The 26,592-nt window shown below is 38.2% G+C and overlaps 1 protein-coding gene across 3 annotated transcripts in view; it reads left to right on the forward strand.

The window, feature by feature from the left end:
• Window positions 1-5,565: 5,565 nt before the first annotated feature.
• Window positions 5,566-26,592, forward strand: part of UBE2W (ubiquitin conjugating enzyme E2 W) — a 66,579-nt gene continuing 45,552 nt past the window's right edge. For all 3 annotated transcript variants that reach the window (XM_062633182.1, XM_062633184.1, XM_062633181.1), the window contains exons 1-2: window positions 5,566-5,709; window positions 23,686-23,777. In XM_062633182.1, the coding sequence (XP_062489166.1) occupies window positions 5,695-5,709; window positions 23,686-23,777 (107 nt within the window). In that variant the 5' untranslated portion in view covers window positions 5,566-5,694. The remainder of the gene's footprint in view (window positions 5,710-23,685; window positions 23,778-26,592) is intronic.

Here is a 26,592-nt window from a genome sequence, read left to right on the forward strand (position 1 = left end):
ACAGATAATGTTTTCTAGAAGTAACACTCCATTTGACTCAGACTTACTTGGAGTTTGCTACAAACAAAACATGTAAATGATACATCAATATTGCATTAAGATTTAAGCTGCTTTCAGATTTGGCATAGAGCCTTTCAATAAGGAAAAATATCTTGACTTGTAACAAACAACTGTGACTTAAGAGAGCTGTCTGAAAACGTTCAGCTGAAATAGTCAAGTAAGTGCTCATCTATGGTGTTTTCTTAACACAGCTCCCTTTCCCTTTCTCACATAGCCATATCCCATAGGAAGTCCTGTCTTTCCCAAGGGACATTAAATAAACAAACACAAATAGACAGGCTGGCCCAGTGTCATCTTGGTGTACAGGCCTGCAAAATGCAATTCTGCCAGCTCTGTAAGTAGAGTTCTGGGTCTGATGATGGCAGTGTGCAGTCTGATGTGTGCATTTGAGGATTTGCTCCTCAGCACTCAAGAGTTTGTAATAGCACAGAGTAGGGTACCAGTAAACCTCTTCTCCAACAATTTTATCTTGCTTCAAGACTAGCAAGACCAAAAAGCAAATTAATTTTGAAAATTCCTTATCAGTATTGTCTTCATTGGTTACGAAGAGTCACTTCTGCATATTCCTGCAACAAAATCAACTAGGTATTCATAGTACTCTTGGGCTTACCTGGGAAGTCTGCAGTGCAAAGTCTTTAGTGTTAAAATGAAACTACTAAATGATAATTGTATTTGAATCTTACAGGTATTATCACTGAGCAGCATCTGAACCCTTGTTATTTGATGGAGGCTAATTAACTTGCTCACATGGGCTCTGGAAAAGGGTGTTTTTGATGTGGAAGAACTTTTAATTACATAACTTAGCACTTTTAATGCATCCATCTATTTAAATGAGTATAGGTCCTACACAATTCTCATTATTTTAATTCTTTACAGATTTTATCTTTATAGATATTTATCTTTAGAGCACTTAAAAGCGTTAGCGGACTACTGGTGCCAAAAAACATGGCTTGACAATTACTACAAATTGCTAATTATGGCATATTACTAAAGCAGGCATTTCCACTCCTTCCCCTAGCCACATGCCCTCCTTCTTCCCCCGCAGAAATTATAACAACTATGGGCCCACATATTAAGACAGACTCTTTTTCTGATCTGATGGAAAATTATTTTGGTAGTTTAGTCTTCTGTGGATAAGCTGAAATTCACACATCACACAGTGGCTGCAAAACTGTCAAATCCTAGACAAGAGAAGAAATGGAAGCATATGACATCCAAAAACAGTATTAGCCTCTTTGTGCAGCCACTGTACATCCAGTGGATCAGGAATAAGGTGAAACTTCTCTTTTCCTTAGTCTCCTTTTGTGCCTTTGAAAGTCCTGGGATGGAAGTGATAATCTGCCTGTTGCTATTTTGAACCAAGATGAAAATGGAATATGTCATTGATGAAAAACCTACATTATCACTGAGGAATAAAACAACAATAAAATCTCAACAGCTCAAAGGTATTTTGCAAATTTGGGGTATTTTTTTTCATTTTTAGATATGTATGCAATTTATTTCTTTGATATTCTTGGTAGAACCTTGTCTTGGTTTGATTCTACACCTTTAGATGCAGGTGCATCACATTTGTGTTTGCCATTAGGTCTCCATTCCATAGACTTTTTAAACTCCTTCACTGGCAGGCAGGAGTGGAAGAAGCAGTTGAAAATTCCTGTAAGAAGCAGGGAGTCCTCCACACTCACTCATGAGAGGCTGTCTCCTGGCACTGCAGGTTACGGTTGCTATGCCACTGAAGTAATATGGGGAGGTGAATGTGAACGTATAGTTGAATTCCTCCTTAGAAGGAGCCAAAATGGAAAGCTAAAAAAGTCTAGTGGACACAAACAAAAGAAATCAATCCCCTGTGTTATTACAGTAGCAGAAATTGTAAAGAAGCAGGCAGTGATGAGTACGGGAGGAAAAAATGGGGGGAGCAGAGGGAAAAAATGCTTGGTAATGTTTGGAAACATTATGGATAACACAGGGGATGGAATACAAAATTATAAAGACCCTAATCAAGAAATGTATTTGACCTTTGTGAAACTGCCCAGATATAGATCAATTACCTAATAAATGTAGTTTGAACAGTAGTTGCATTTTTCTTGTAAATGTAAGGTAATGCAAACTCTGAAGAAAAGTGGGTTTTTTGATCAAATTTATGAATATTTATAGAAACAATTTTACTAGGAGATATAATTTTCATTATCTGCTTTATATGTTTTTGATATGCGAGTCATAGTCATGTATTTGATCAGATCACTGCAAGATAGCTTCCAAAATGAAAATAACAGAAGAAATTCCTCTTACCCCTGAAGTTTGGAGTATTTGGGGCCTAAGGCTCCGACCCTTGAAGTCTCTGTCAAAATTTAGATTGAGTGATGCAGCATCAGGCTGCATTAGCCAAAGACTAAAGCTTTCTTTTTTAAAAACAAACGGCAAAAACCAAACAGCTATTGCATTGGCTATCTCTACACCTGCAACAGATTTGGAAGGATTAACTCAAGTGTTTTCCTCTACATTTTGCATAGGTAAAGGTCAACACTGAAAGAAACAGCACATTACAATATAAGTGATTCCTTGTGAAATCTACCCACTTTGGGATTTTGGGCCCTTCATTGCTGAGAGTACTGAGAAACAGAACAAATAATACTATGAGCTATCGCAAAATCAAGAACGGAACTGTATTTAAGGAAGAACATACTGACATTCACATAAATTCTCTCTGGGAGTCTGCTAACAGTGTTTGTTTTCTTATTGTGCTTAGGAGATTGAATCCCTTGAGCATTATGCACCACACAAAAACACTTAATAAAAAGCATTCTCTGAAAGCCAGGTTACCAATAAATGAGGAAAGGGAAAAACAAAAAAATTGACAAAACAATAAAACACAGGGAAAATTCTCCAGCTGCACCTATTCCCATGATGACGAAGAGCTAAAAATGTTGCACGTACATATTAGGCAATTGTGCAACACTTTAAAAAACAAAGATGTGAAAACAGTGATAAAATATACCACTAGTAGTCCTGTAAGAATAAACTCTACTCAAGGTGAATTTAGGGATGGGGGGGATTCTGGTCAGGAGTTTCAGCTACAGAGTAATGCTTTAGTTTCTTACATACCCAGTTAAGACAGGGTGGGTAGTAATTAATTTGTACTCTATTCATGTCAAGGGCAAGCTGCCCCTTGCTTTTTATGCTCAGTATCTTCAGGAATGGAATTTACAGTGCAATTGGAAGCTGTATCTAAGTAAACAATATTTTGGTTCAAAATATGGTGCCTTGGTTTTAACACTGCAAACCTCTGTGTGATAGGAAAAAAGTCTTCTTGAACATAAGAACAGTTAAATGCTATGATTTTCTGTTAGGGTGGCTTTTTGTCAAGAGAGATTATTTTCCTTATTACAGAGTGTAAGTCATATTTATACCAATTACACTTCACTTAAGACTAAAAAGCTGATCTCTCCATGCAAAACCAGCTTGCAGCCTACAAAGTGTGCTGGCATTCATAAGCTTATGCCTTTTCATATATTCTGACCTTCAACAAGGGTTTTCTGGAACATGGTTAAGAAACTGAATATACTGGATTGAAATTAGGTTTATCTCACTGTGATTATATCAACACGGATAGTCAATATGTCCATGTTTACAACTGAACACATGTCCACTGCTTAAACTTGATGTTCTTGCTATCTTTGTGGCATATGGCATTAAGAAATTTATTTTAGGATAAACATATGTTTGGTTCATGCAAAACAACAACATCTAGTAAAACAGAAATAGCAACGCTCCATTTAATGCCTTACTTCAAAGAACTGCAGGGAAAAAAAAACCTATACTAGGTCTAATCTAACTGTCTACTTAATGCAATAAATCCTCTGCAACCTAAATAGCATTGCAGAATGATATAGTGTGTAACTACGGACTTGAAAACACACAGAGCAAGACCCTTCTGACTTAAATGTTATTTAAACGGAGTTGGTAGAGCAGTGCCAGGTTGCACAGCACCAGTAGCTCATATTTTGTGACTGAGAATTGAAGCTGAATTTAGAGAATAAGAAGTATAGGATTTGGCTTATATGGCAATCATTTTTCCATCCTTACTTGGGGCATGCTAGTCTCCTTTCCCACTCAGAAATCAACACATGATCAATTCTGTCACCAGCAAATTCCCATAAAGCCAAGAGGCTTTCTTCCTTCGGCAGCTGCCTCACACGACAAGGATGCTGCTGCTGCCTTTTGTTCGCCCCTTTAAACAAGCCCCAGAAGTTGGTGTGCTCACTTTGACATCAGCAATACTGCTGATACTGGATACAATTTGAAAGCTGATGCTTTCATGTGCTGGGTTTATGTTTTCCTCCAGTTAGCAGTTTTCAAAGTTGAGAATACATAAAAATACACCGGAAGGTAAAGCTGTAGGTTGAAGTAGTGTTTTGTGTCATGCCAAATAGTAAAGTTAAAGAAAATAGGCAGGGTTTCAGATGCACAGCCCGTCTTGAGGTCTAAAATTAAAGAATCAGATTTCAAAAGTAAACACAAACTGAAACCAATTGTCTGCTAAGTTCATTGGATGTGTACAAATTAGGCCATCTCTGGAGGAAAAAATCAGGTGCTGCCAATGGAGCAGAGGGAACACAAGGGGATTCTTTAACATCATCATGAAGTGTGGGTATGAAGGGGCAGAGAATGGTACTCCAACGTTGCTTTTTGAATGTGAGCCAAAGTAGTGAGTAGGTGGAAATTATAATGACCTATAAAATCAGTATCTTTATTAACCCCCTGATAGTATATATCCACTAGATTATGAGTTTTATAGGTTTATCTTTGGAAAAAAAAATTGTGTTTGAGGATCCCTTAGGTCTGCAACACTATACCTGGAACAACAGCTTCATGACAAAGTGTTTCCACAAGTTGCTTAACTTACTGATTGCATGCAGGTCGCTTTTAATGAATGGTGCTTGTTTACTTTCACCTACACAGTTACCACAAAATCATCTGGTACAAAACACAGAAGACATTCCAGCCCAGGAAAGGAAAATGTGGAATCCAAAAAAGCTCTCTCTGAACTACACCCATGCTAATTTGGTCTCCGGACCACCAGTGTAGAAAAATCAGTCCATCTGACGACCTGTGGCAGACTACCACAGGGACAGGTCTCCCCTCACGAGAACTGTCCATCAGCGCGAGCCGCAGGCAGGCCTTCTCCCACAGCCCAGAGAAACCCATAGACGGCCACAGCCGCCATCACCAGCGTTCTCTAAAGAGTCTGGACTGCACAGCTAAAAACCTTTACAAAGAGAGACATCGGTCGGGGGGGGGAGTGTCAACCCGCTCCCTCCCGGCGGCGGCGCTGATGGCCGGCGTCATTGCCCGCCCCACCGCGGAGACACACGGCTCCCTCCTCGCCGCTAGGCGAGCAGCCCACGGGCAGCGGAAGCCCCTCGATGGGCGCAACGAGGCGCCTCCCATGGGCCCACGCCGACCCCTCAGAGACAGCGCCCGCTCGCGCACCGGTCTCTCCACAGTGCTGTCCCTGCGCATGCGCGGCCTCTCGAACCGGCGGCACGGGCACGTGACCGGGGAGGGGACGGTCGCGCGGCGCTGCGTCTCCGTGGGCCCTGTCCGGCGGCGCAGAGGGGAGGGGGAGGATCCATCATGGCGTCCATGCAGGTGAGGAGCTTGCGGTGGAGCCGGGGCTGCGGTACAGCCGGGGCAGCCGCGGGGTGCGAGGACCCGGCGGCGGCGGCGGTGGGAGTCCGGAGCCGGGAGGAGCTGTTCCTTCGGGCGTGTGCGTGGTAGTGCGCTGCGGAGACCGGTGCGGGCGGAGCAACTGCTGGGGCAACGGCTGAGGGGGGTCGGTTGCGTGGCGGCCATGGAACGGCAGCGGGCACAGGGGGCAGGCGGCCGCTCGGCGGGGCCGGGGAGGGCAGGGCAGGGCGAGATAGGGAAGGGCCAGTCCGGCGCTGGGATGGAGGTGAGACCCCTAGGGCAGGTTGTAAGGGGCAGGCCGGGCCGCGGCGGGTGGGGGGCGAGGAGGGAGCCGCAGGTGAGGGCGGGCGGGCCGGGCTATGTCACCGCTCCTTGGGGAGGCGAGGGGAAGGTGAAGGGATCCCTGTCCCCCTAGGCAGGGTTTGCGGAGGGCTCAGCTTCTCTGGCCGCCCTGGGAGGTGGCGGCTCGGCCCCCTCCCTGGCCGCAGCGTAGCGGGGATGGGGGGGGGAGGTCTGGGACAGCCGCCCGGTGTCACCGAAGGATGTGACCAACAGCTCCATCTTCACAGGCGTTTCCGGGGTTACGGCGGGGCTGGGGACAGCAATGTCTCGTTCCATAGCGTGTGTCCATGTTGCCTGTGGGTTCCTCCTTTTTTCCGTAAAACGAGATTGTAGTGTGGTGTCAGACCTGTGGACAAATAATGCCTGTTTTTACTTGGTTGGATTTGGTTGCTGTAGGTACAGTAGCATGAAACATCCTGCTGCTTGACAGGTATTTCCAGCTGAATTATTTATTCATACCTTCTCTGAAGGAGTTCTTAAACAGTAGCTGTGGAAATTGCTCTGCAAGAATGGATCACTTTCTCTGTGTGCTGCTCTGAGTGGGTGGTGATTTATTATGACTGGGCAGGAGAAGAGATAGCTGGGTTTTATGGCAGTGGCCCTGTGTTTCCTGATTTCACCTGTAACTGCACTGCTTTTCCTCAGTTTCTTACAGTTTTCCATTTTGTTTCTAGATCTGGATGATTAGCACTCCTGTTTCCTTTCGCAAACTGCTGCTTCTTTTCTCTTTCTTGTTTTTGCTTTGGTTCAGTATAACACATTTTTTTTTCACTAGTGATGGAACAGCCTAGAAAGAGTGTACAAAATGAATGGAATTAGTTTGTCCTGATAGCTTAGATTTAGTGTAGCTAAAAAAGAGTTAAGGTGTTAGAGCATTGAACTTCATGGGGTGAAAATTCTGCTCATGAAGTTTGGAAGGATAAAAAACCCTATGGTGTGTCTTCCTGAGTTACTGAAATGAAACAAGATCAAGTACTTGAACATACTGTACAGAATGTTCTTCATTTAGCTGTAGCTTAGACAGATAGTCTGATCTGCCTTCCTTTTGTCAGCTCTATCTGGCAAATGCATTTTTGTAATGCTCTTCTAAGGTTCAGCCTTTAACAAGCATAACTTCAAAATAGAGGGAATGATTTATTAAGTAGTATATTTTACAAAACTGTGAGAACTACAGGGAAATAGTAGTTGTGAAACTTGAAGCAGGCACTCTATGGGACTTTGTAAACCTGTGCTGTCCTGTTGTCTCTGGCCTAGTAAATGACCTTCTGCAGCTTGCTTCACCCTTGTTCCTGTTGCTCCCTCTGTAAAGGGGAAATGTTGATTACAATTAAATGAGGTTGTTTGGGATACTTGAATGTCAAATGTTGCCTAAAAGAGGGTAGTACTCACTTCCTGAAAACACTGTCATGGTAGGTCTGCTGTTGTAATTGCTTTCAGTTTAGAAATGCCAGCTGTAAGGTAACACTTTTTTTTTTTTTTATTACTAGTGTTCTGTTGTCTTTTGATGAGACATTCAAAGAAGCTTAGAGATTTTTTGTTTGTATGTTGCTAGTTGTAGAACATTCTGGTGACTTTTTCCTAAGGTTAGGAAACTACTGATTTAGTAATGTTGTTTAGCAAATTGGAAAAGGAATTGTTAGGTGTTGGTTGGTTGGTTTTTTTTTTTTTTTTTTAATATGTTTTTAATAGGAAGTGTAAATGAGAAATTTAGTATTGAACTGTAAAATTAGTCAGCTTCTCAATAGCAGACACCTTTGCAGGTGAGCAAGGTTTCAAGGCTCTGAATTCTTCTATTAATTAACAATTAAATCTTCAGCATGAAAAGCATTTATAAAGAAACTGTTGTGTACCATTTTAAGTGTTTTTCAGTTCAGGATCATATAATTTATTATTATCAGTACTAACATTTAATATGTAAATTGCCTGACAGAAAAAGATGTCTTTTTTCTGATTATGTAGAGTGTTTTTAAATACTCAGTTTTTAATTGAAATGTTTGTGCTATCCATTGCAGACTCTAACTATACCAGTAGTCTATCACTGCGGTTTATGGCCATGTTATTTCTATTTCTGATAAGAATTATATATTGATACATTAAAGAAGTTTTAGTTGCTTCTTCAATTGGCTGTAATTGTATACAGCCATGTATGATGTCCTGGGTTAGTTACATCTTATTTTCACAGATCCACCAAAATTTCTCTGAACTTAAAACTAGAGTTACCTGTTCAGCATGCTCTAAGTTAGCCTACAAGGAAGGTTTTGAAACTCTAACAGATCGCCTCTTTTTGCCAGTGGCGCTGAACATCAGCCTGAAGAGCTCCTTCGGTTCAGTTGATGGATGCGTAGTGATTTGTAAAATTTGTGACTTTGAGCCTTTATGCGTATCATTTAAATTTATTGTGATCTTTGTCTGTGTGGACATTCCTTAATGGTAGTTTTCTGTAATGCTTTTCTTCCAGAATAGTAGAAGCCAATGGTGATGCGATCTTGTGTTTTGTTTTTTGACCACAGTATTGTGTTGCCCAAAGTGGTGGCTAATTTGCTACTGCTGGATTGGTTTGCATAACTTTAAATGATGTTTGTTTTTCAAGGAAAAAAATTAAAACCCCCAAACAAACCTTGAAGGAAAAGCATTTATTTCAAGGTTTTTCCCAGAAAAACACAAGCTTGTGCAACTTTTTCATGGAAAAAAAGAATTAAAAATAAACAAACACAAAACAAACCCACAGAAAGAAAAAAAAAACAAACAACAAAATAACAACAAAAAATCCAAAACCACATAACCTCCCCTGAAAACAGAAGCAAAACCCCAACCCCCAGAAATATTCTGAGAAGTTTTAAGTAGTGTACAACAAGTGAATAGAATGGATTTGCTTTAGAAAATTTGGTATAACATCTTTAGTAATGTGAACTCGTAAAGCTACAGATAACATGGAAATGCAGCAAATGCTGAGGAAATAATAAGCAATAAACAGTTGCTCTTAGAACAGCTGGAGAAACAGCCTGTATTGTGGGTAGAAAGTAGCACCAAGAAAGTTCAGTTGAAAATGCACAGAAAATACATCATTGCTGTACAGAGTGTTAGATAATTAAGGCCTTTCCCTCAACCCCCAGAATGTCAGCTATTTGCATCTTAAACTTGGAAGACTGACTTTATCTTTAATGCTGACATCTTAATTACCATTGTTTTACATTTCCCCTCCTTTCAGTTTTAATACCAGATGACTTTAAACTGTAAATTACGATTTGACATCTTTAAACAGCTTTCACAAATGCATCTATGGGAACAGGTTTAGGTTTGTGTTTTATTACCTAGAATAACCTCATGTCTTTTCTTTAAAATTAGGCACATGAGTGTTGTACATGTAGGTATTTAAATCTGACTAAATAGAGCTACTGTAGTTAATAACACAACCACCTTTAGTCAAGAGTGTAGAATGTCAGCTTTCACCATCCGTTTGTGTAATCAGGATTTTATTTTTCTTTGCTCTTGAAAACTGCCTGTGGGTGGGCTGCCATCAAAATACATGCACACATCAAAATCAAGTGCTACTTGAGAAGTCTTGTTTCAGCAATAGTTTCTTTTTAAATAAATGTCTAAACAGGCATTTAATAAAATAATTGTTCTAGGTGACAATGCAGAATTCATGTTACCGTTCGAGATCACCAGGACCTTTTATCACAAAACACAAGTCAGTAGCAATGGAAAAGGTTCCCACCTTTTTCACCCAGTGGGGTAGGGGATGGGGAAAATGCATTCAGGCCACTGACATGTCAAGAAAAATTACATATGCTTTTGGGTAAACTTACCTGGTTCTATCCTTTATCTGCTCTTGGGTCTATTTTTACCTGTCCTTCTAGTCTTAGTGGAAGTTCTATGTTTCCAGCTGTTCTCAGAACAATTACTTATTGCTTTATCTTCAATATTGTCAGCTTTTTTATTTAATAATTTGGGAATAAGTTTTTTCTTTATTTAATTTGGCAGCTTTGTCCAGGAAAAAGTTCTAAACTATTTTTAATATATTTTCCAAAAAATACCAGACAAACCCAGCCTTAAGCAAGGGAAGCTTTCAGTCAACTGAAACTTCAGTGATGATGCATATGTTCTGTACTGTGAAATGTCACAGTATGGGATGCTATTTGTGTTGTTCAAACAAAATATTTGAGAAATTAAAATTAGTGGTTACTGTAACTATATAATAAATTCTGGGATATGGACACAGTGAAATTATTGGTGGTAACGTCTTGAAGTATGTAGTGGTGTCACTGGTAAAAAAGTGTTGAAGATAAAAATTTCAGTAATTTTTTATGGAAATTTTTGAAAATGCAAGTCCATAATTGAGACCAGAATGCGTGGAGAGTAAAATACATTTCTTTTGTCCACTAAGAATTTGTTAGTCCTTTATGTAACCTTCAGTTATCAGTCTATACTGATGTGTCGCATATTAGCTTTGGCATGTAGCCAAGCTAGAGTAAAAGAATATAAATGCAAAATATATGAGTATTTAACCAAGATGAGGTAGTTCAGTCTTGGTTTTCTTTGTTTTTTTTTTTTTAAATAAACTTTAAATCAATTGAATATCAGGTGAAATTTAAAATTGAAAAGTCTGTAAGTCAGTAAAGAGAAATAAAAGTTATGGCTTTAGGCCCTAAGAAGTCTCTCTTGCCTTTTTTTTTTTCATCTGCTTACATAAATAGAATTTTGGGAAACACTTTGCTGTGCAGCAACTGCACAATTTTTGAGGTGAATGGAAGAATTCACTTCTGAAAAAGGAAGAAGTGGTAGGCAAATTTACTGAAACCAGTGTCCCTGAGTGTTATCACCAACCTTTCTTCCAAAAAGACCAACTATATAGCTAAAATACAGAAAACCATGAATGCTTTCAAGCTGTCACATTGCATGTTGGTACCTTATGAATACATCTATGGTTTAAATCAAGAAAATAAAAGTATGGTTATTTATTGTAAAGAATAGTTATTCCATCTGATTGTTTAGTGGTGTACTTGTATTTGCTCTTAGGCCTAGCTATTTGAGCTCTGAGAAGGGGAGAAGACAAAACAATAGATTTGCAAAAGCCAGGGAATGTTGTCTTGTTAAGCTGCTCCCTTGGAAAGTTCTGCGAGTTTGTAATTAATAAGCTAAAGCAGCTTAGCTCAAACAATGTGTGAAACTCTGTGATCAAGCACTTTCTTTAATTGTTTGCACAAATTCTACTGAGCTAAGGCTTTCAGACTAAAGGATCTTCACTATAAATTATGCAGGTATAATTTACCTGGTGAATACTCCCACAGATTGTGTGGTTAAATTACCCCTATTAAAATGAAAGAGAGAATGCGCAACTTCTGTTGAACTTAGCCGTGATTATAGCTGTGGTCAACAGATACAAATGTGTTCAGTATTATCGCCATGTCTCTTATGTAGCCTTGTTTTACAACCAAGAGACAAGCTTTCGAGCAGCTTGCAGTCTGAAGTTTCCACTGGGGCAGAGGACAGCAAAGGTCTCTTGCTCAGTACTTGGAGCCAGAAGTTTTGTGCGTCTTGCATTGTTTTGAAGAGGTTTTGTCTTTTGAAGGGAAGAACAGCTAAGATTACCCATTCATTGAATCCTGCATAGCTTCATTTATTAAAAAAAAAGGAAACAAAATAGGTTAAGTAAAAAGAGCCAGTAAGAACCTTTTGTGATAGAATGAAGGTCATATAATGTGTCTTCTGCCTGCTTTTGATAGTTGAGGGCTTTCAGAAGGTATTCTGGAGTCTGCCAGCCTTTGCAGTATTTTTTTCTTTGTTTTTGTTTTTCCTCTGAGGTCACCTTAATCACTAGAATGAAAAACAGGTATCAGTCCAGGGTGGCAGAGCAAGAAGGGAGAGAACCCCATCATTTGCCTTCCTGGGAGCAGTATTAATGTGTTAAAGGACAGAAGTTAATGATGGTAGAGCATGAATTGTAAGACATCTTTTTTTATAATTAATGCTCTGATTGATGCTACTAGCTATTCATCCTTTCATACACAGTATTAAAAAATAATTGTTTCTTCTTGGGTGATTACAAATACAAAGTTGTTAATCTTTTTGTGTTCAGCTTAATTAGAAATACTGCTTGGATCAGCCCCAGGAAGACAATCCTGTATATATGTCAATAGATGTTTACTAGAGTATAGCAAATATTGTCTCTAAAAGTCTGCTGGAATAAAATGCTTAATAGAATTTAATGTTACTTGTTCACATAGATTTATGTATTTCTTTTTGATTAGAAATTGGTGGCTACTAGTGAGAAGGAACAAGGAAGCTGAATGGATTGAATTTTCCTAAGTTAGGAATTCTCTCCCTGTCATATTTAGGGATACAGATTTGATGATGATTTAAATCTTATTATAGTTTGCGTCTTCCAACATTTTGCCCCTTTTCTTTCCTAAAGGCTTTTTGTCAGAATGTAGCATTTTATTTTGGTTATCAGTCTTTCGAATGACTTCTAAAAGGATGAGAAATTCCAAGGTAAATATTTGGTTGCCCTCACTGTGCTAGCCCATGCTATTGTCTTAAATGCATTTCTTTAGCTGAAGCAGTTAAAATAATGCCAGACTCTTGTCATTTAAAGATAATTTGTGTTTGATTTCTTAATACTGTGTGAGGTTTGTGCTTGGTGTTGGTACATTTGAAGTCTCCATTTATAAAGCAAATGACTAGCTTGTCAGTCTTTTTTTTTTATTAGTGGATTTCATTTAAATTTGCTTTAAAATGACAAGTTCATGCTAAAAAAATTGGATTATCTGGCAAAAAGCTTTTCTGAAAGTGTTTTGTGTGTGTGGTTCTTGATTTATCTTTAATTATACTGTAGTTCTGATTTCAAGTTGATCTTACCTCTTAGTGTGTTTGTTAAACATATCACTCTGTTTAGAAGAGGACTGTGTTGCTTCCAGTTAAATATCGTAGAATATTTTGGAGCATGTGAAGTTAGTATTCTGTTAGTGAAGCAAGAAATCAACAATCCTTCCCCTCCAATGCCTAACCTAGTGAAATTTTTAAATGCTCAGAAGAACAAAGGATTAGTGGTAGAAACTTATTTGTAAGTAGCTAGTTAAAAGATTAATGTGTTGCCTTTTGGCTCTTTTATAAAGAGCAAAATGTACAAAATGCCTGCCATTCAGAACTTGAAGTATGGATTGGTCTGGGAAAATGACATTAGAACTGGGTTGCCAGATGTTAACATGTTTTATTAGGAATGAGGAGGAGGAGGAGACTAATCTGCTTCTGCATTCTCAGTACAGATTGAAAACCTGATATTCAGCCAAAAATAGATAAAACGGAAAAACAATTCTTCAAATCCGGGCATTATTTTTTTTTTTTGGACAGAGTATTTTGTGAAGCTGTGTTGTTGTGTGTCCTGCTGAAGCTTTAATTGGGCACATCCAGACAATTCTCTTTTTTTCCTCCTCTGGGCCTTGATTAAAAGTTACTGGAAGAACTTTGATTAGGAAGAATTCACACAGGAGTATAATAATCAAGTATGTGCATTGCTTGGGAGTTTGGGCCAGATTATTTCTCCTGAGCTGTAGGATACGCTCTGCAGGGGCTTTCTTGAGTGACCCGATTCATTAGGAAACAAATGATCTTTTAATTTGTTGGGACTTTTCATCTCTTTAGATTTTCTTGAGTAGCTTTTTTTCTTAAAATGTCACCATTTTTAATCTTGTTTCTCTTCATTTTGAGAGCTTTTTGGTATTTAAAGGCAAGGTTAGAGAGTAGCATGCAGTAAATTTCAGCAACACTCAAACTGCTTAAAACATTTTTTCTGTAGAGGAGTTGTGTTTGAAAAACAGGATTATTACTCAGTGTTTAGAACTTTATATTCTGGATTTGAGATTCTTTTCAGTAGAAATGTGTGAATGGAAGAACCAAAATACTGAAAATAGAGTTGGTCGTGGTCTTACTCTCAGGCTAGTAGGTTGTACTGGCAGACTAGCAACAGCTTTGCCTATGAATCAGCTTGGTGGTGTTGTAACAACAGTAGTGTTACAGCCTGTTAACAGCTCCTCTTGTTCGGGTGCAAGGTTCCCGTTTGTCTCTTGCATGCAGAAACTTATTCAAAACAGAAAAGATGTTTTTTGTGAAATATTTTGGGACTTGACTGGGCAAGGAGGTGACAGCCTATAGCTCATAAGTGAAATGTAAATTATTTGCCATGACTGCTTCCTAGTACTGACTGGTTTTTGTGCTAACAGAGTTTGTTGGCTACATTTATATCTTTGGGTGTGGAAGGGAATCATTGGTAATTACAGAAGAAATATTGTTAGGTGTCCCTGGGGTGCAGCTGCTTTACCAGCATAGAATAGAAGAATCAATCCCTGTGGGATTAATTTTTAATTTTTAACTATATATGAGTTAGTTTTTCTTCCTCTTTGATATCCAAACCAGATTAAGATTTGACTTTACAGTGTCTAAGAAGGCTTGGCCTTGGAAGGCTACTCCTTTCTTACATCACAGCAACAAAGAGAAAGGAATTAAAAGTGTATGGAAATAGAAGGATTCTAACAGAATTCACGTTCAGATGTTTTGGGCACCCGTGCTTTCTAGTCTGTGAAGTTGCTGTTCCATCTTATATCCCCTGATACTACCTAACTGAGCAGTGCTAGTGAAAGTCCCTGCCACTCCAGGTGAAAAGGCCACTGCATTCCAGCTTAATCACCCATCACAGCTTGTTTTTGTGGTAAAAGGTGTGGTGGTGGAGCATTTCCTCCGACAGAAATGAAGGGAAGCTGTTGCCCATTTTCGAAGCTGTTTGCCCATTTTTGACGTTTTGCTCTACTGGTAGGTTTCTGCTCTACTGTTAGAAAAAAATTGCTTTTTCCCCAGCAGTTTTCTGACAGACTCATACCACTGCTCTTAATATATCCTGCCATGTATTGAATCTCCTGGTGGTTTAATCAGCTCAGCGTTTCTTCCTTCCTTTCTTTCTAAAAAGAAATGTCTCCAAAATAAGACTTTCAAGTCGATATTAAGGGTTGTTCATCATAGGTAAAATATTTGACTAAGATGGTGTAGTGTTTATTTTACCCATTTAAGATATTGCTCATTTAAAACCCTGTGCATTTCGTGCAGAATGTCTTGAAACTACAGAAAGTGGAATATTCAAGAATTGCAAAGGTATGGCAGTTGAATATACTCATTGATCTTTCCTCAATTTTATTTTCTTTATATAATTTACCTTCATAAAGTTCATAGTTTCAGCTCTGAGGTGATAGTAAGTCAGGAGTATGGGCACATGGTCAAACTTGATTGGATTATGGTGTTGATATTTTAACTGCTAATCAACAGCACCAGTGTTAACAGTGTATGCATGCTTTGCCCACTGCAGTTATGAAGCATAGCGCATTAACTGAAACAATATTCATTGACTGTCTTAGTTGCCCTCAGCTATATGTACATAATCCATACTTGGTAGTGACTCTTATAACTAAGGGTGCCTTGCTTTTTCACTGTAGACGTTTTTGTTTGCATATAACTTTGTTAAACTTTAACTCTGTGGGCCCTAGTTTTCCTAGGGAGTGGCAAAGCTGATGTAAGAGTTTGGCAGTGGGCTTAGAACTGGAAATAGACACCTGATATTGTGATACTCCTTTTTAAAGGCATTGAGAAAGGCATGTAAAAACTGCCTACAAGGACCTGATAAGTTTTCATTGCAGGGGAGGAAAATATCTTTGATCTGCACCATTGCACTGTGGGGGATTGTGGTTAAAGTCTGTCTATCTGTCTGACCATGGGTATGATACTTGGTTTTGGTAGAATCGGAAAATGATCCCTGGTTTTGGAGAATGTGATGGTAATATTGCCATATATGCTTTAGGAATATGGGTTATTGCCTTTTGAGTTACTTGACAGGGACAAAGAGACCGGTGAAATAATTCTGTATTTGTTAGAAAGCATTTATGTGATATATAACATGTAACTCAGTGGTGCACAGCAGCTCAACTATCTGATTATAGAAGATGCGTTCTGAAATACTTATGTTGCTGACTTTCAAACCTCCTCCTGTCCTAAATTGCTATCCTCTTCCCCTTTTCACATACTGCATCTTTTTGCATGCTTCTGCCCTGCTTTCTGGTTCTTTATGGGATTCACCAGGAATCAACACAAGTGAGAATTCAGTGATGGTATTTGAGAACTCGTTACCACACCACTTCCACAGGTGTCCAAGTAAGATGTGTGTCAGTTTTGAGAAGAAGTATGTATTTCTGCTTAGTAAAGGTGCTAGAAGATACTGGCTTCAGAGATACATTTAACTGGAACCATGACAGACATTGAGTGTTGGCTGTCAGGATTGAAATGTTAGAGGTTGTTGTGAGCTGTCTGGAGAGCAGCAGGAATTTTACTCCTTTGGCACCAGTTAATGTTTTTGCTTTTTGCTCCATATGCTTGGAGAAGTCTTATGAGCTGGACAGTTTAGAAAATCTGTGGAGGATAACCAAAGGGTTCGCACAAATCCAGTTTGACAGAATAAGCAACAAAATACAAGCCATTGCTATGTCAGTCATGTCTCAACTACTGGCATAAACTCTCTTTTGGAACGGATGTTTGCATCAGTGTTAAGCTGTGTTCTTTGATTTCATCCTTGAGTCAACGTTTCCTGTAGAGGCAGGTAAATCAAGTAATCTGTGTTTCAAAGACTTTCACCTTTTTGAAAATACTTGTGTAAACTACTGGTTATGTTACTACTCATTGCCTTTTTCAGCTGGTTATTTCTTTAGTTGAAGGACTGTGGTGCTACCCAGTCTTGGGTTTCTGATCTTCCTACTCTGGCGTTCTGTTTCTGTCTAGATAGTGAATTGATGTTTCAAGTTAAGATTGCCTGTGCATCCTTCATTTATCCCCCTTTACATAAATAACTCCATGACTGCAGTCTGTGTTTTCTTTTGCAGTCTCTCTAAATAGAAAGTGGACAAGCAGGAAGGGAGCTTCTGTATAAAATCTTATGATGGGTTAGCAGAAATGTTGGAAAGATGGTCTTGTGATGTGAAAAGAACAGCTCCCAAGAGCGTATCAGTGTATAGAAAACATCTGTTTGGAGGCTGTTGTGGGAGTGAGTAGCTGCACTAGCTTATATATTGGTTTAAAGGGGCTGGCTAAGAGGCTGAAAGCAACTTGAGTATGTAATGAAAAGAAAGGTATTCTTGATTTGTGGTAAGAAAAAAAGCAAAACCAATAATGGTATTGACTTCAGATGTCCATGTCGCAACATGGGCTGGAGATATGTAAATAAAAGACTCCTGGTTATAAATAGTGTTGAAGAGATAAAAGTTTCCAGAAGAAAATGCAAATTTACAGTGGCAAGCTTTCTCAATATGGAAAAAAATAAATAGGAATAATAGTAAAAGGCAGTATCACTACAGGAGGAGCTATTTGTAACTTGAAGACTTTGTACAGAACAGAAAACTGACTGCTGAAGCTCAGTATGAAAGGAAGGAACAAGCATGTAAGAGTGAAATCTACCCGTTGTTCGCTGCTTTAAATTACCAGATTTCATTGACCTCACTTGTAGTAGCGTGTGCAGTTCTGGTGTCCTCAAGAAAAAAAAGGACATGGAACTGTTGGAACAAGTCCAGAGGAGGGCCACAAGGTTGACTGGGGGACTGTAGCACCTCCCGTATGAAGACAGGCTGAGAAAGATGGGGCTGTTCAGCCTGGAGAAGAGAAGGCTGCGTGGAGACCTCATAGCAGCCTTCCGGTATCTGAAGGGGGGCCTATGAGGATGCTGGGGATGGACTATTCATTAGAAACTGTAGTGATAGGACAAGTGGTAACAGGTTAAAACTTAAACAGGGGAAGTTTAGATTGGATATAAGGAGGAAGTTCTTTACTGTAAGGATGGTGAGGCACTGGAATGGATTGCCCAAGGAAGCTGTGAATGCTCCATCCCTGGTGATGTTCAAGGCCAGGTTGGACAGAGCCTTGGGAGGCATGGTTTAGTGTGAGGTGTCCCTGCCCATGGCAGGAGAGTTGGAACTTGATGATCTTAAGGTCCTTTCCAACCCTAACTATTCTATGATTCTATGAAAAGCACTAAGAGAAGTTTTTATAAATCACTAGAAAGATGAAGGGATGAGACTGTGAATAGAAAAGCAGAAAATGCATGATGCAGTTAAATGAACAACAAATCATGCCAAATAAAAAGGACAGAGCTTAAATGTATATAAATAGCAATAGCAGCCTGAGCAAGAAAACAAAGTGACATGAACTACTGTTGCAGGATATGAATCTGGAAATTGCAGCAAAAATAGAAGTATGGCAGGGGTAGGAGGAAAGCACTGACAGCTGGAACAGTACTACTGCAAAACACGCATTGTACTAGGAAGATAGAAATGAAGGGAGCATTTGCAGGTTAGTACTAATCATAACAGTGCTATAGATAACCAGTAATGTGTGTTTGAAAAAAGATCACTTGAGTCAAAACCACTTTGTTTTGCCTTTTTTCTATACTAGGTTTCTGAATTTATAGTAGTCTTTCACTGTCTGGCTGAAATGTGAGCAAAGGTCTTGGGAGTGCCTTTAGACAGCTTGTTCTTGAAAATGTATTGTGACACTAGTCATCAGGTACCTTAGTGGAAATAGGAGACAAATGCCACTGTGGCTAATAATGTAGATTTTTCCTGGCTGGTGTAGCTGACTCGTTCTACATAGCTCCATGCTCCCCCCCACCCAAGTTCAGAAAATCAAGATGATCTGGTTAAATAGTTATATTTTAAATCATCTTATATTAAAACTAGAATTACATTGGTCCTGCTGGTTTGTTTTAAACTGAGCAAAAGAATAAACAAAATGGTTCTGGAAATAGGGTACGTAAATAAACTTCCGTAATCTAAAGAAAGTGAAATAAACTGAGGAGCTCAGGGAGATGAAGGAAGGCTGAAATTTCTTTAAGTGAAGGATGCTAACCCAGTACTGAAATCTTAACCACAAGTAAAAAAAAGGAAGAGGAAGATGTTGCAGGAAGAGCCACTGAAGGCAAAGGTAGTTGAGCTGGATGAAGAGCTCACCAGGAATATGAAGAGTAAGTAAAGAGTCTGTAGGTGTACACTTTAGAAGAATTAATAAATAGGAACAGCTTCCTTTGATGCCTGGAATTGGGAGAGATAGTAGGAACTTACGGGAATGAATTTAAATTGGGTCATTTAGGAACAATTGACAATTTGATTTTTTTTTTTCCTAATTATATACACTTTTAAGAATAAAGTTTTACTTCTGAATGTTTGCTGAATGTTGTTTAGTATAACCTGAATGTGGATGTATAAGTTACATGAGGAGGTACAGCACTTTGGGTATTTAAGGAGACATTAAGGTATTTAATTACCTTGATACTTAAGGAAGCATCCCTGGCAGCGTTCAAGGCCAGGTTGCATGGGCTTTGAGCAACCTCGTTTAGTGGAAGGTGTCCTTGCCCATGGCAGGGGGGTTGGACCTAGATAATGTCCAAGGTCCCTTCCAAGCCAAATCATTCTGTGACAGATTCAGTATCTTTTAGACATCGGGTATTGTGTCAGTCACTAGGATCTTTCTGTCTGGGTTGGTTTTATTTTTTTTTTTCCCATTGTGTTTAAGTATCTGAATCTGAGGGCTTTTTTTTGATGTTATTTTGAGTGAGTTTCCAGGTGATAAATGCTATTTTTATTCTTCTACTGTCATGTGACAGGTTGGCTTCTGCAGATCACTGAACCAAAGAGTTTCTGATACCTATATGAATAAATAGACAATTAACTTGTGAGTTTCTAGATAAAAAGTAACCAAAATAGGTTTTGGAAGAAGAATCACACTGAACTGATGTGATTTACTTCTCTTACTGTGTGGTAACTATTGTAAAAGAGAAGCAGGAGCTGTATTCTGACTGGGCAAGTATCTTTTATTTGTGTTAGTGTGACATTTGAATAAGTACAGAAGAAAAATGTGGTATAAACCACTCTTTGTATCTCTTTTGTTTGTTTTATTAGTTGCAAAGACCACATCTCAAGGTATCACAGTTGTAGTTTGGTTGTAGTAAAGTAACTCTAATTTCGACTGTGTCTCTGACTGGGAGAGTGCATTTGTCAAGCTGAGTGAATTTACCAGAGGGTATTTTGAGGGCAGTCTGCATTGGCTTGAAAGAATTATGTGTTTAGTTGAGTAGATACTGGGGAAGGCTAAAAATAAGTTGAAATAAGTATAAGAATTCTCTGTCTATGAAGAATAAGAGAAGTAATCTGACATAATTTATATGACTCGCCTAGATCTCTTACTGTGAAGAAAATTCTTCCAGTTATAAAAGCAAGAGATAGTGATGTGGAAAATGTTAAAGGCTTTTAATGGCCAAGGTATTTTAAGAATTATTGATTCATGCTTGTGTTAGTAAGATGGAGAGGTGACTTCCCTGAGGTATCTTCCGAAATTTATAAGCGTCTACAAATAAGATAGTTAAAATCTTCTGAAAAGCGTTAATCCATTATACTTTGCCCTGCTATGCAAGGTGCTGCTAATTCTCAAGTGCTTTGTGCTGGAGGAAGTTTTCTGTATTCATGGCTGTCAAATACAAGGCAGGCTTTTCACCATATGAAACTGTTCCTTTTCAAATGCTTAATTTAAGAAATTTACAGTTGCAGCATGCCTTTTGTATGTAACGTGCATGGGCTTGATATATCAGAGTCATGTTTCTTGAAAAGTACATAAATGTTTTATCTTGAAGCTAGGAGTGCATGCTTCTGGTTTTGTGCATGGTGGTACAGTAGTAGTTAGACTTAGTGTTACTTTGAGAGAATTAATATTCTTTGTACCCCCTTTGATTAGCTAGTACATATATTGATAAACACTGGAATTCACTTCAAGTTGTAGCATTTAAATTTGAGATGTTTTCTGAATAACTGTGGTAACCAGCTCGATTTCCTAATTAAACTCTGTGAATCTGGTCTGTAAGGGCTTCATTTAAGAGCAATTTTTTTTTTTTTTAATTTAAACTAGATTTGACTCCTGATAATCCAGTTTTGTGTATCAATGAGACACAACATGGGACAGATTTTTTTAAATCATGGTAAGGGGGAGAGGTTAAATAAAAACCAATCTCCTTCATGATATCTTTGGAGAGTATCTTCCAAATTTTCCTAGGCTGTGTGTGCAGGCATGTAGCCAGCAGCTCAAGGAAAGTGATTCTTCCCCTCTCTCTGGCACTTGAGACAACATCTGGAGTATTGTCTTTAGGAAGCCCTGGTACAAGAAAGATATTAATGTGCAGGAGTGAGTCCAACAGATACCCACCAAGATGGTACAGGGCTGTACTACATGATGTACAAGAAGCTGACTGGATTTCTTCAACCTTCAGAAGAGAAGGCAAAGGGAAGACTTTGCTGATGTCTGCAACAGGCTCATGGGAGGATGTTTGGGAAAATGGAGCCACAGAGGGAAGACAAGGGGTAACAGACACAAACTGGAACATGAGATAGTCCAGTAGGATATAAAAGAAACATTTTATATCTTGAGAATAGTCAGACACTGGAAAGCATTGACCAGAGAGTTTTTTTTTCTAAACATTAACCCCTCTATTAAAACAATTTTTCAGTATTGGAATTAATTCTTGTTAATAGGCTGGGATGCACTCTGCAACTTGTTGCAATTGCTGTAGAGTACTCTAGAGCATTTTCTGGAAAAGGTCTGCAGGCAGGTCTTTGTTAATCTGTACAGAAGTAATTGAGCTGATGATTGATAGAAGAAATCTTGAAAATAATCTGGTGAAAGACTGAGGATACCCAGCTATGTTGTTAGGTAAGTTATGATTAACTTGTATGGCATAGTTAATGGAATAGTAGAATGTTGTAAAATGGATAGTATATTTTATTATTCCAGTTGGAGAAAACCCAAATAAGAACTTGTATTCCCCAAAGTATCACATCTTAAATGTGTATCATTTGGTCCAGTAGAAGTAGTTACCTTTGTGTGAAGACTTTGACTTGCTTCTGTCTGAGGTGGCTAGAATAATACTTATGAAATCTTTTATAATGCTTATAGCATTTTCCCCCATGAACTGTAAACCAGTTTGAGTTCCTGTCATTATGGGGACAGGAGAAATCTAGGAATTTATTATAAAATTATACTTTTGATCTTTAATTTCAAGGGAAGTTATCCAAGATGGTCATTATGGCTGGAGAGAACAAAAAAAAAAGGTTTGTGTCATCTCTAAAAGCAGTTGTTGGTCTTCTGTCCTGATTGCCTGCAATTCTGGGGTGAAATCGCACATTTGGAGTGAGTGTTTATGTAATTGCTTAAAAAGAAAAGACTTAAAGTGTCTGTCTGGGGTCAGGGTAAGGATTTGAAAAACAAGCTCAAAACAAGTTTTCAGTGCTGCTTGATAGCAATAGAAGGTTATTTCAAACCATAAACTGAATGTATAAGGACCTTTTCTTTAGGAGTTTCTTTAGGAGTTGTGTGTCTGAATAAATTCAGTAGTTCTGTGTCAAAGATACGAGATCCTGAATCACTTCTGTGTTGACAAGTGACTGCCTTATTTTCCCCTCTGCATTTTTTTTTAAGTTCTACTAGGCACCAGAAAAGTTGTTTGGAAGATCAGTAAGAAGCAGCTACAAGTGCATGATAAACCTGATTTTAAAAAATTATATGTTGAGTCAACATTAGATATTAAACTCCCAAACCATGTATTTTTACTCCTCTTGAGTGTAAGGTCATTTTGAATAGTAAGATGATGGAAGTGGACTGGTAGGCAGTAAATCTTAAAATTGTTGGCAGGAAAAAGGAGAATAAGAAATTAAAAAGCTTTGAACTTTCTTATGTGGCTTGGAAATGACAAAATATATTGCATAACTATTTATATATAGAAAAAACACACTGAAAGCAGTGCCAATAGCAGTACTTCACAGAAGTTGTATTTCCCTTGCTCCAGAGGTTGTAAGAAACAGTTCTGGTAGTTCTGAGAGAAGCAGCTGGTTGCAGTTACCAATTTATCCATGCCAAAATAGGTAGGAATTACCTGAGCTCTTTGTATTTCTAAATACTCTCACTCTATATGTTCTAAGTTACTATAAAGTTGTAATATAGTTTGTGTTCTTCAAGTCACGTAGTCTTCTTTTAGCTTTGTGTTCTGTCCTCTGGAATGACTTGGGACAAGGCAAAGGCTTTCACAGATGCCAGGTAGAAGTGTCTTAAATTACTTAGAGGAGGAAGAGTTGTGCTGTTAAAATCTTGGAGAATTAATTGTATATCTGATGCTGTCAGGGGATTATGAAATGTTTGCTGCCAGGTGTAGAGCTCCGATTGACATCTTTGTATTATGACAAAATTCTGGATACCTCTGTGTATTTCATAACACAACACAGTTCTTCACTTAGCAGTGTTGCAGATGTGAGTGCTGCTGCATTTTACTGAAACAGTAAGTTTAAGGTTTGTGACTTTTCAGTTTGATTTCTGGGACAAGGAGTCTTCCTTCTTTCTCATGTTTCAGTTTCACTTTGTATTTAAGTTTTCAAGTAAGACTCCTTTTACCTTTCAGTAATTGATGCAATGTACTTTAGTGTGAATGTTTGTTGTAGAACTTTATTTAATATTTCAAATATTTATACAATTTCCTTATAGAAACGATTACAAAAAGAACTATTGGCATTGCAAAATGATCCACCTCCAGGAATGACTCTAAATGAAAAGAGTGTACAAAATTCAATTACACAGTAAGTATGTACGCTATTTTATTTTTGCTATCAAGCTGAAAAGCCTATGTAATGAGAAGTTCTCTGCAGGCCACTTCCACCACTTATTGCAAGTAACATTCTGAATTTTTAGTCTAGGGAGTAGAATGAAAGACATGGTTCTGCTTAATGAGTATGTTGCAGTGATGTGCTGGACACTCTCAGGAACTTAATAGTGAATTCATTAATTTTTTATTAGGCATTTAGTGTCTAACAAATTGTCAATTGGTAGAAGCTTCTGCATATTTTAGAATAAAATAATTTAACAGTCTCTCATAACTACAAACCTCTGAAACCCCTCTAGATTTATTGAAATAATGGAATAGATGGTTTAGTCTATGTTATTTTTGTTAAGTACATTTTGTAGCTGTTAATTTCCCTTACCTTTTTTTCTCTAAAGCAAATGGAGGAAACTTCTTAAAGAGCGAAGTTATCCAAGAACATTTGTTTGCACTTTGCTCCCTGCTGTATTTTTTTTCTGTGATTAGCAGAACAGAGAATAACATTGTTAAATATTCTGTCTTCTATCCATTGAAATGGACAGAGGTATTAATGTTTTGTTGTTTTTTTTTTTGCTTTAATTGACTGCAGTTCTAAAGATTTAGACTGTGTTGACCTTTCTTTTAACTAATTTTCTTAGTTTAATTTTAGAGAAATGTTTAAAAAGTCCTTAGCAGATGTAAATGTGAGTATGAATGGCAGGCTGCATGTTCTGTACTATTGACTGATGGATCAACTTAAAAACATAACATAGAGCTGACTACTGATGGTGCTTCACACCTGCTTTTTTGGAGGTGGCACTCAGGCCATGTTACATGAGGCTTTTCTGAGCCTTCTGTGTACTGAATTAAACACTGTCGCTTTTTACCTGCTGCTGATTTTTGTGATACTTCATGCAGATGACTGTGACTAAAACAAGAAGGGACTCAGTCTCATATTGCAAGTGTTTTCTACTCATTTAAACATTTAAGCTTACACTTAAATAGAAAGTTTACAGCAGATGAATGGAAAAGGGAAAAGTCTGTGTGTTTGTTTGTTCCCAGAGACATTATGTACAACTTTTATACCTTGAAAGTAAAAACTTCCTATTTACTGTCATGCTAGGTCTTGGAATTGTCACTGTTTAAGAGGCTTCCTGTCTCAGTAACATTGTATTTTTTCTCTTTGAGGGTTTTTGGTGCCAAGTGGCATGTTCTGAGTTAATTAAGTTGCAATTTGAACTGGTGCAGTAAAGATTGGTGTGGCAATGCTGGTTGGGTTTGAAAGGTGTTGAATAAAATAACTGGTTCCCATGGTGTAACTGGGTCATTTGAAATGTTAAGCAATCATCTATTTTAAATACACAAGGATTAGAAATATGAGATGGCTAAATTGTAAAGCGCACAGGAAAGATGGGTTCTCTTGATTCCTTCACCATAAAAGGAGAAAAGTCCAGGCAGAGTTATCTTCTACTTAGTAAATGAAACTATTTCAAAAGTTTGGAAGTGGAGGTTCTGGATCACAGGGAACAGTAAAACTGAAGAGTGTTGGTCCACCATGTGTATAAATGCAAAAGCAGAAGGTATAAGAAGAGTTAAGTGGTCTGGAGTGCAGATAGGCAAAATCACAAAATTAAAATGTGAAACACCACTACAGCTATTACCATGCTGCTGTTGAAGATGCATTTCTGCTGAAGAGCATGACAGTTCAGTAAAGAAGCAGTTTCTCTAAAAAAAAAAAACCCGCCAAAACACAACCAAAAAGCAGCCAACCAAACAAAAGAATAATAGAAGATAAAACATGTGCACGGTTTAAATACACAGGGAGAGAGTGTATATGACAGGAGAGATGGAGAGGTTGGGAATAGGATCACCAGGACTGCCAGCTGGAGGAGATGTCAGCTTTTCTGAACATGTTGCTATTCTGAAAATCTCAGCTGCCCCACTGGAGACCGATGTTAATGTTATCTGAGTCTCTTGCTGAATCTTCACTTTGTCATATTGCTCAAATGTATAAAACTTAATCAAGGGTGAAAGACAAAAACGGGGAAGCAATGCTGCAAAGGATGGTATAAAGCGATCATCAATAGAAGTAAGAAATGAGAGAAGCTAGATAGCAGGGTGTTGCTGTATGTGTTGAACAATATGCATTTATTTTTGACTGGATTAAAAAACGCCCATAAATCCAACCCAAAACCAGTAACCCTCCCAGCAGCTCCACGTGTAAGCGACTTACCTGTTGTTATGATGGAAGGAGAAAATGAGAGGAAAATGAATACTGTGATACGTTGAGGTATTGTCTTTATTATAGTTGCAAATTATCCTTTTTGTTTTGTTTTTAATTTTCTGTGACCTTTTCCATTCTATACTTTTCCTTTATATACTAACTTTTCTGGTTTTGGTTCAATTACCTGTCAGGTTATATGCCACTAAATTTCTGAGTTTTTCACAAATGTAAGAGTAGCATTGCCCTTCCCCCTTGGATACATATTTTATTCTAATAAACTGTATGGATGATTTCCTTGACAGAAAAGTAAAACAACATGAAAAAGAACACATACCAGTTTGTTTCCTTCAGCCCTGTTTTTGTGTAGGAGTAAACTGTAACAGTAGTAGTAAACAATTGTTTCAGCTTTGTTTCACATTAACAGTCATTATATTGGGAACTGATGGTTTGGTGTCGAGTTCAAGTCATAATTACTTGTATAATTCACAGCAGTTATGTTAAATGCCTGTATGTAAAATACAAAGCTTGTTTCCTTCAAGTGTAGGCTTGTTATGTTACTCACCTTTGTAATTGTTATGATACTAATGGATAT

The sequence above is a fragment of the Pezoporus occidentalis genome, unplaced genomic scaffold (genome assembly GCF_034315485.1).
Source record: "Pezoporus occidentalis ecotype Australia unplaced genomic scaffold, CSIRO_AGI_Poc_V1 ctg4, whole genome shotgun sequence".
Classification (NCBI taxonomy): domain Eukaryota; kingdom Metazoa; phylum Chordata; class Aves; order Psittaciformes; family Psittacidae; genus Pezoporus; species Pezoporus occidentalis.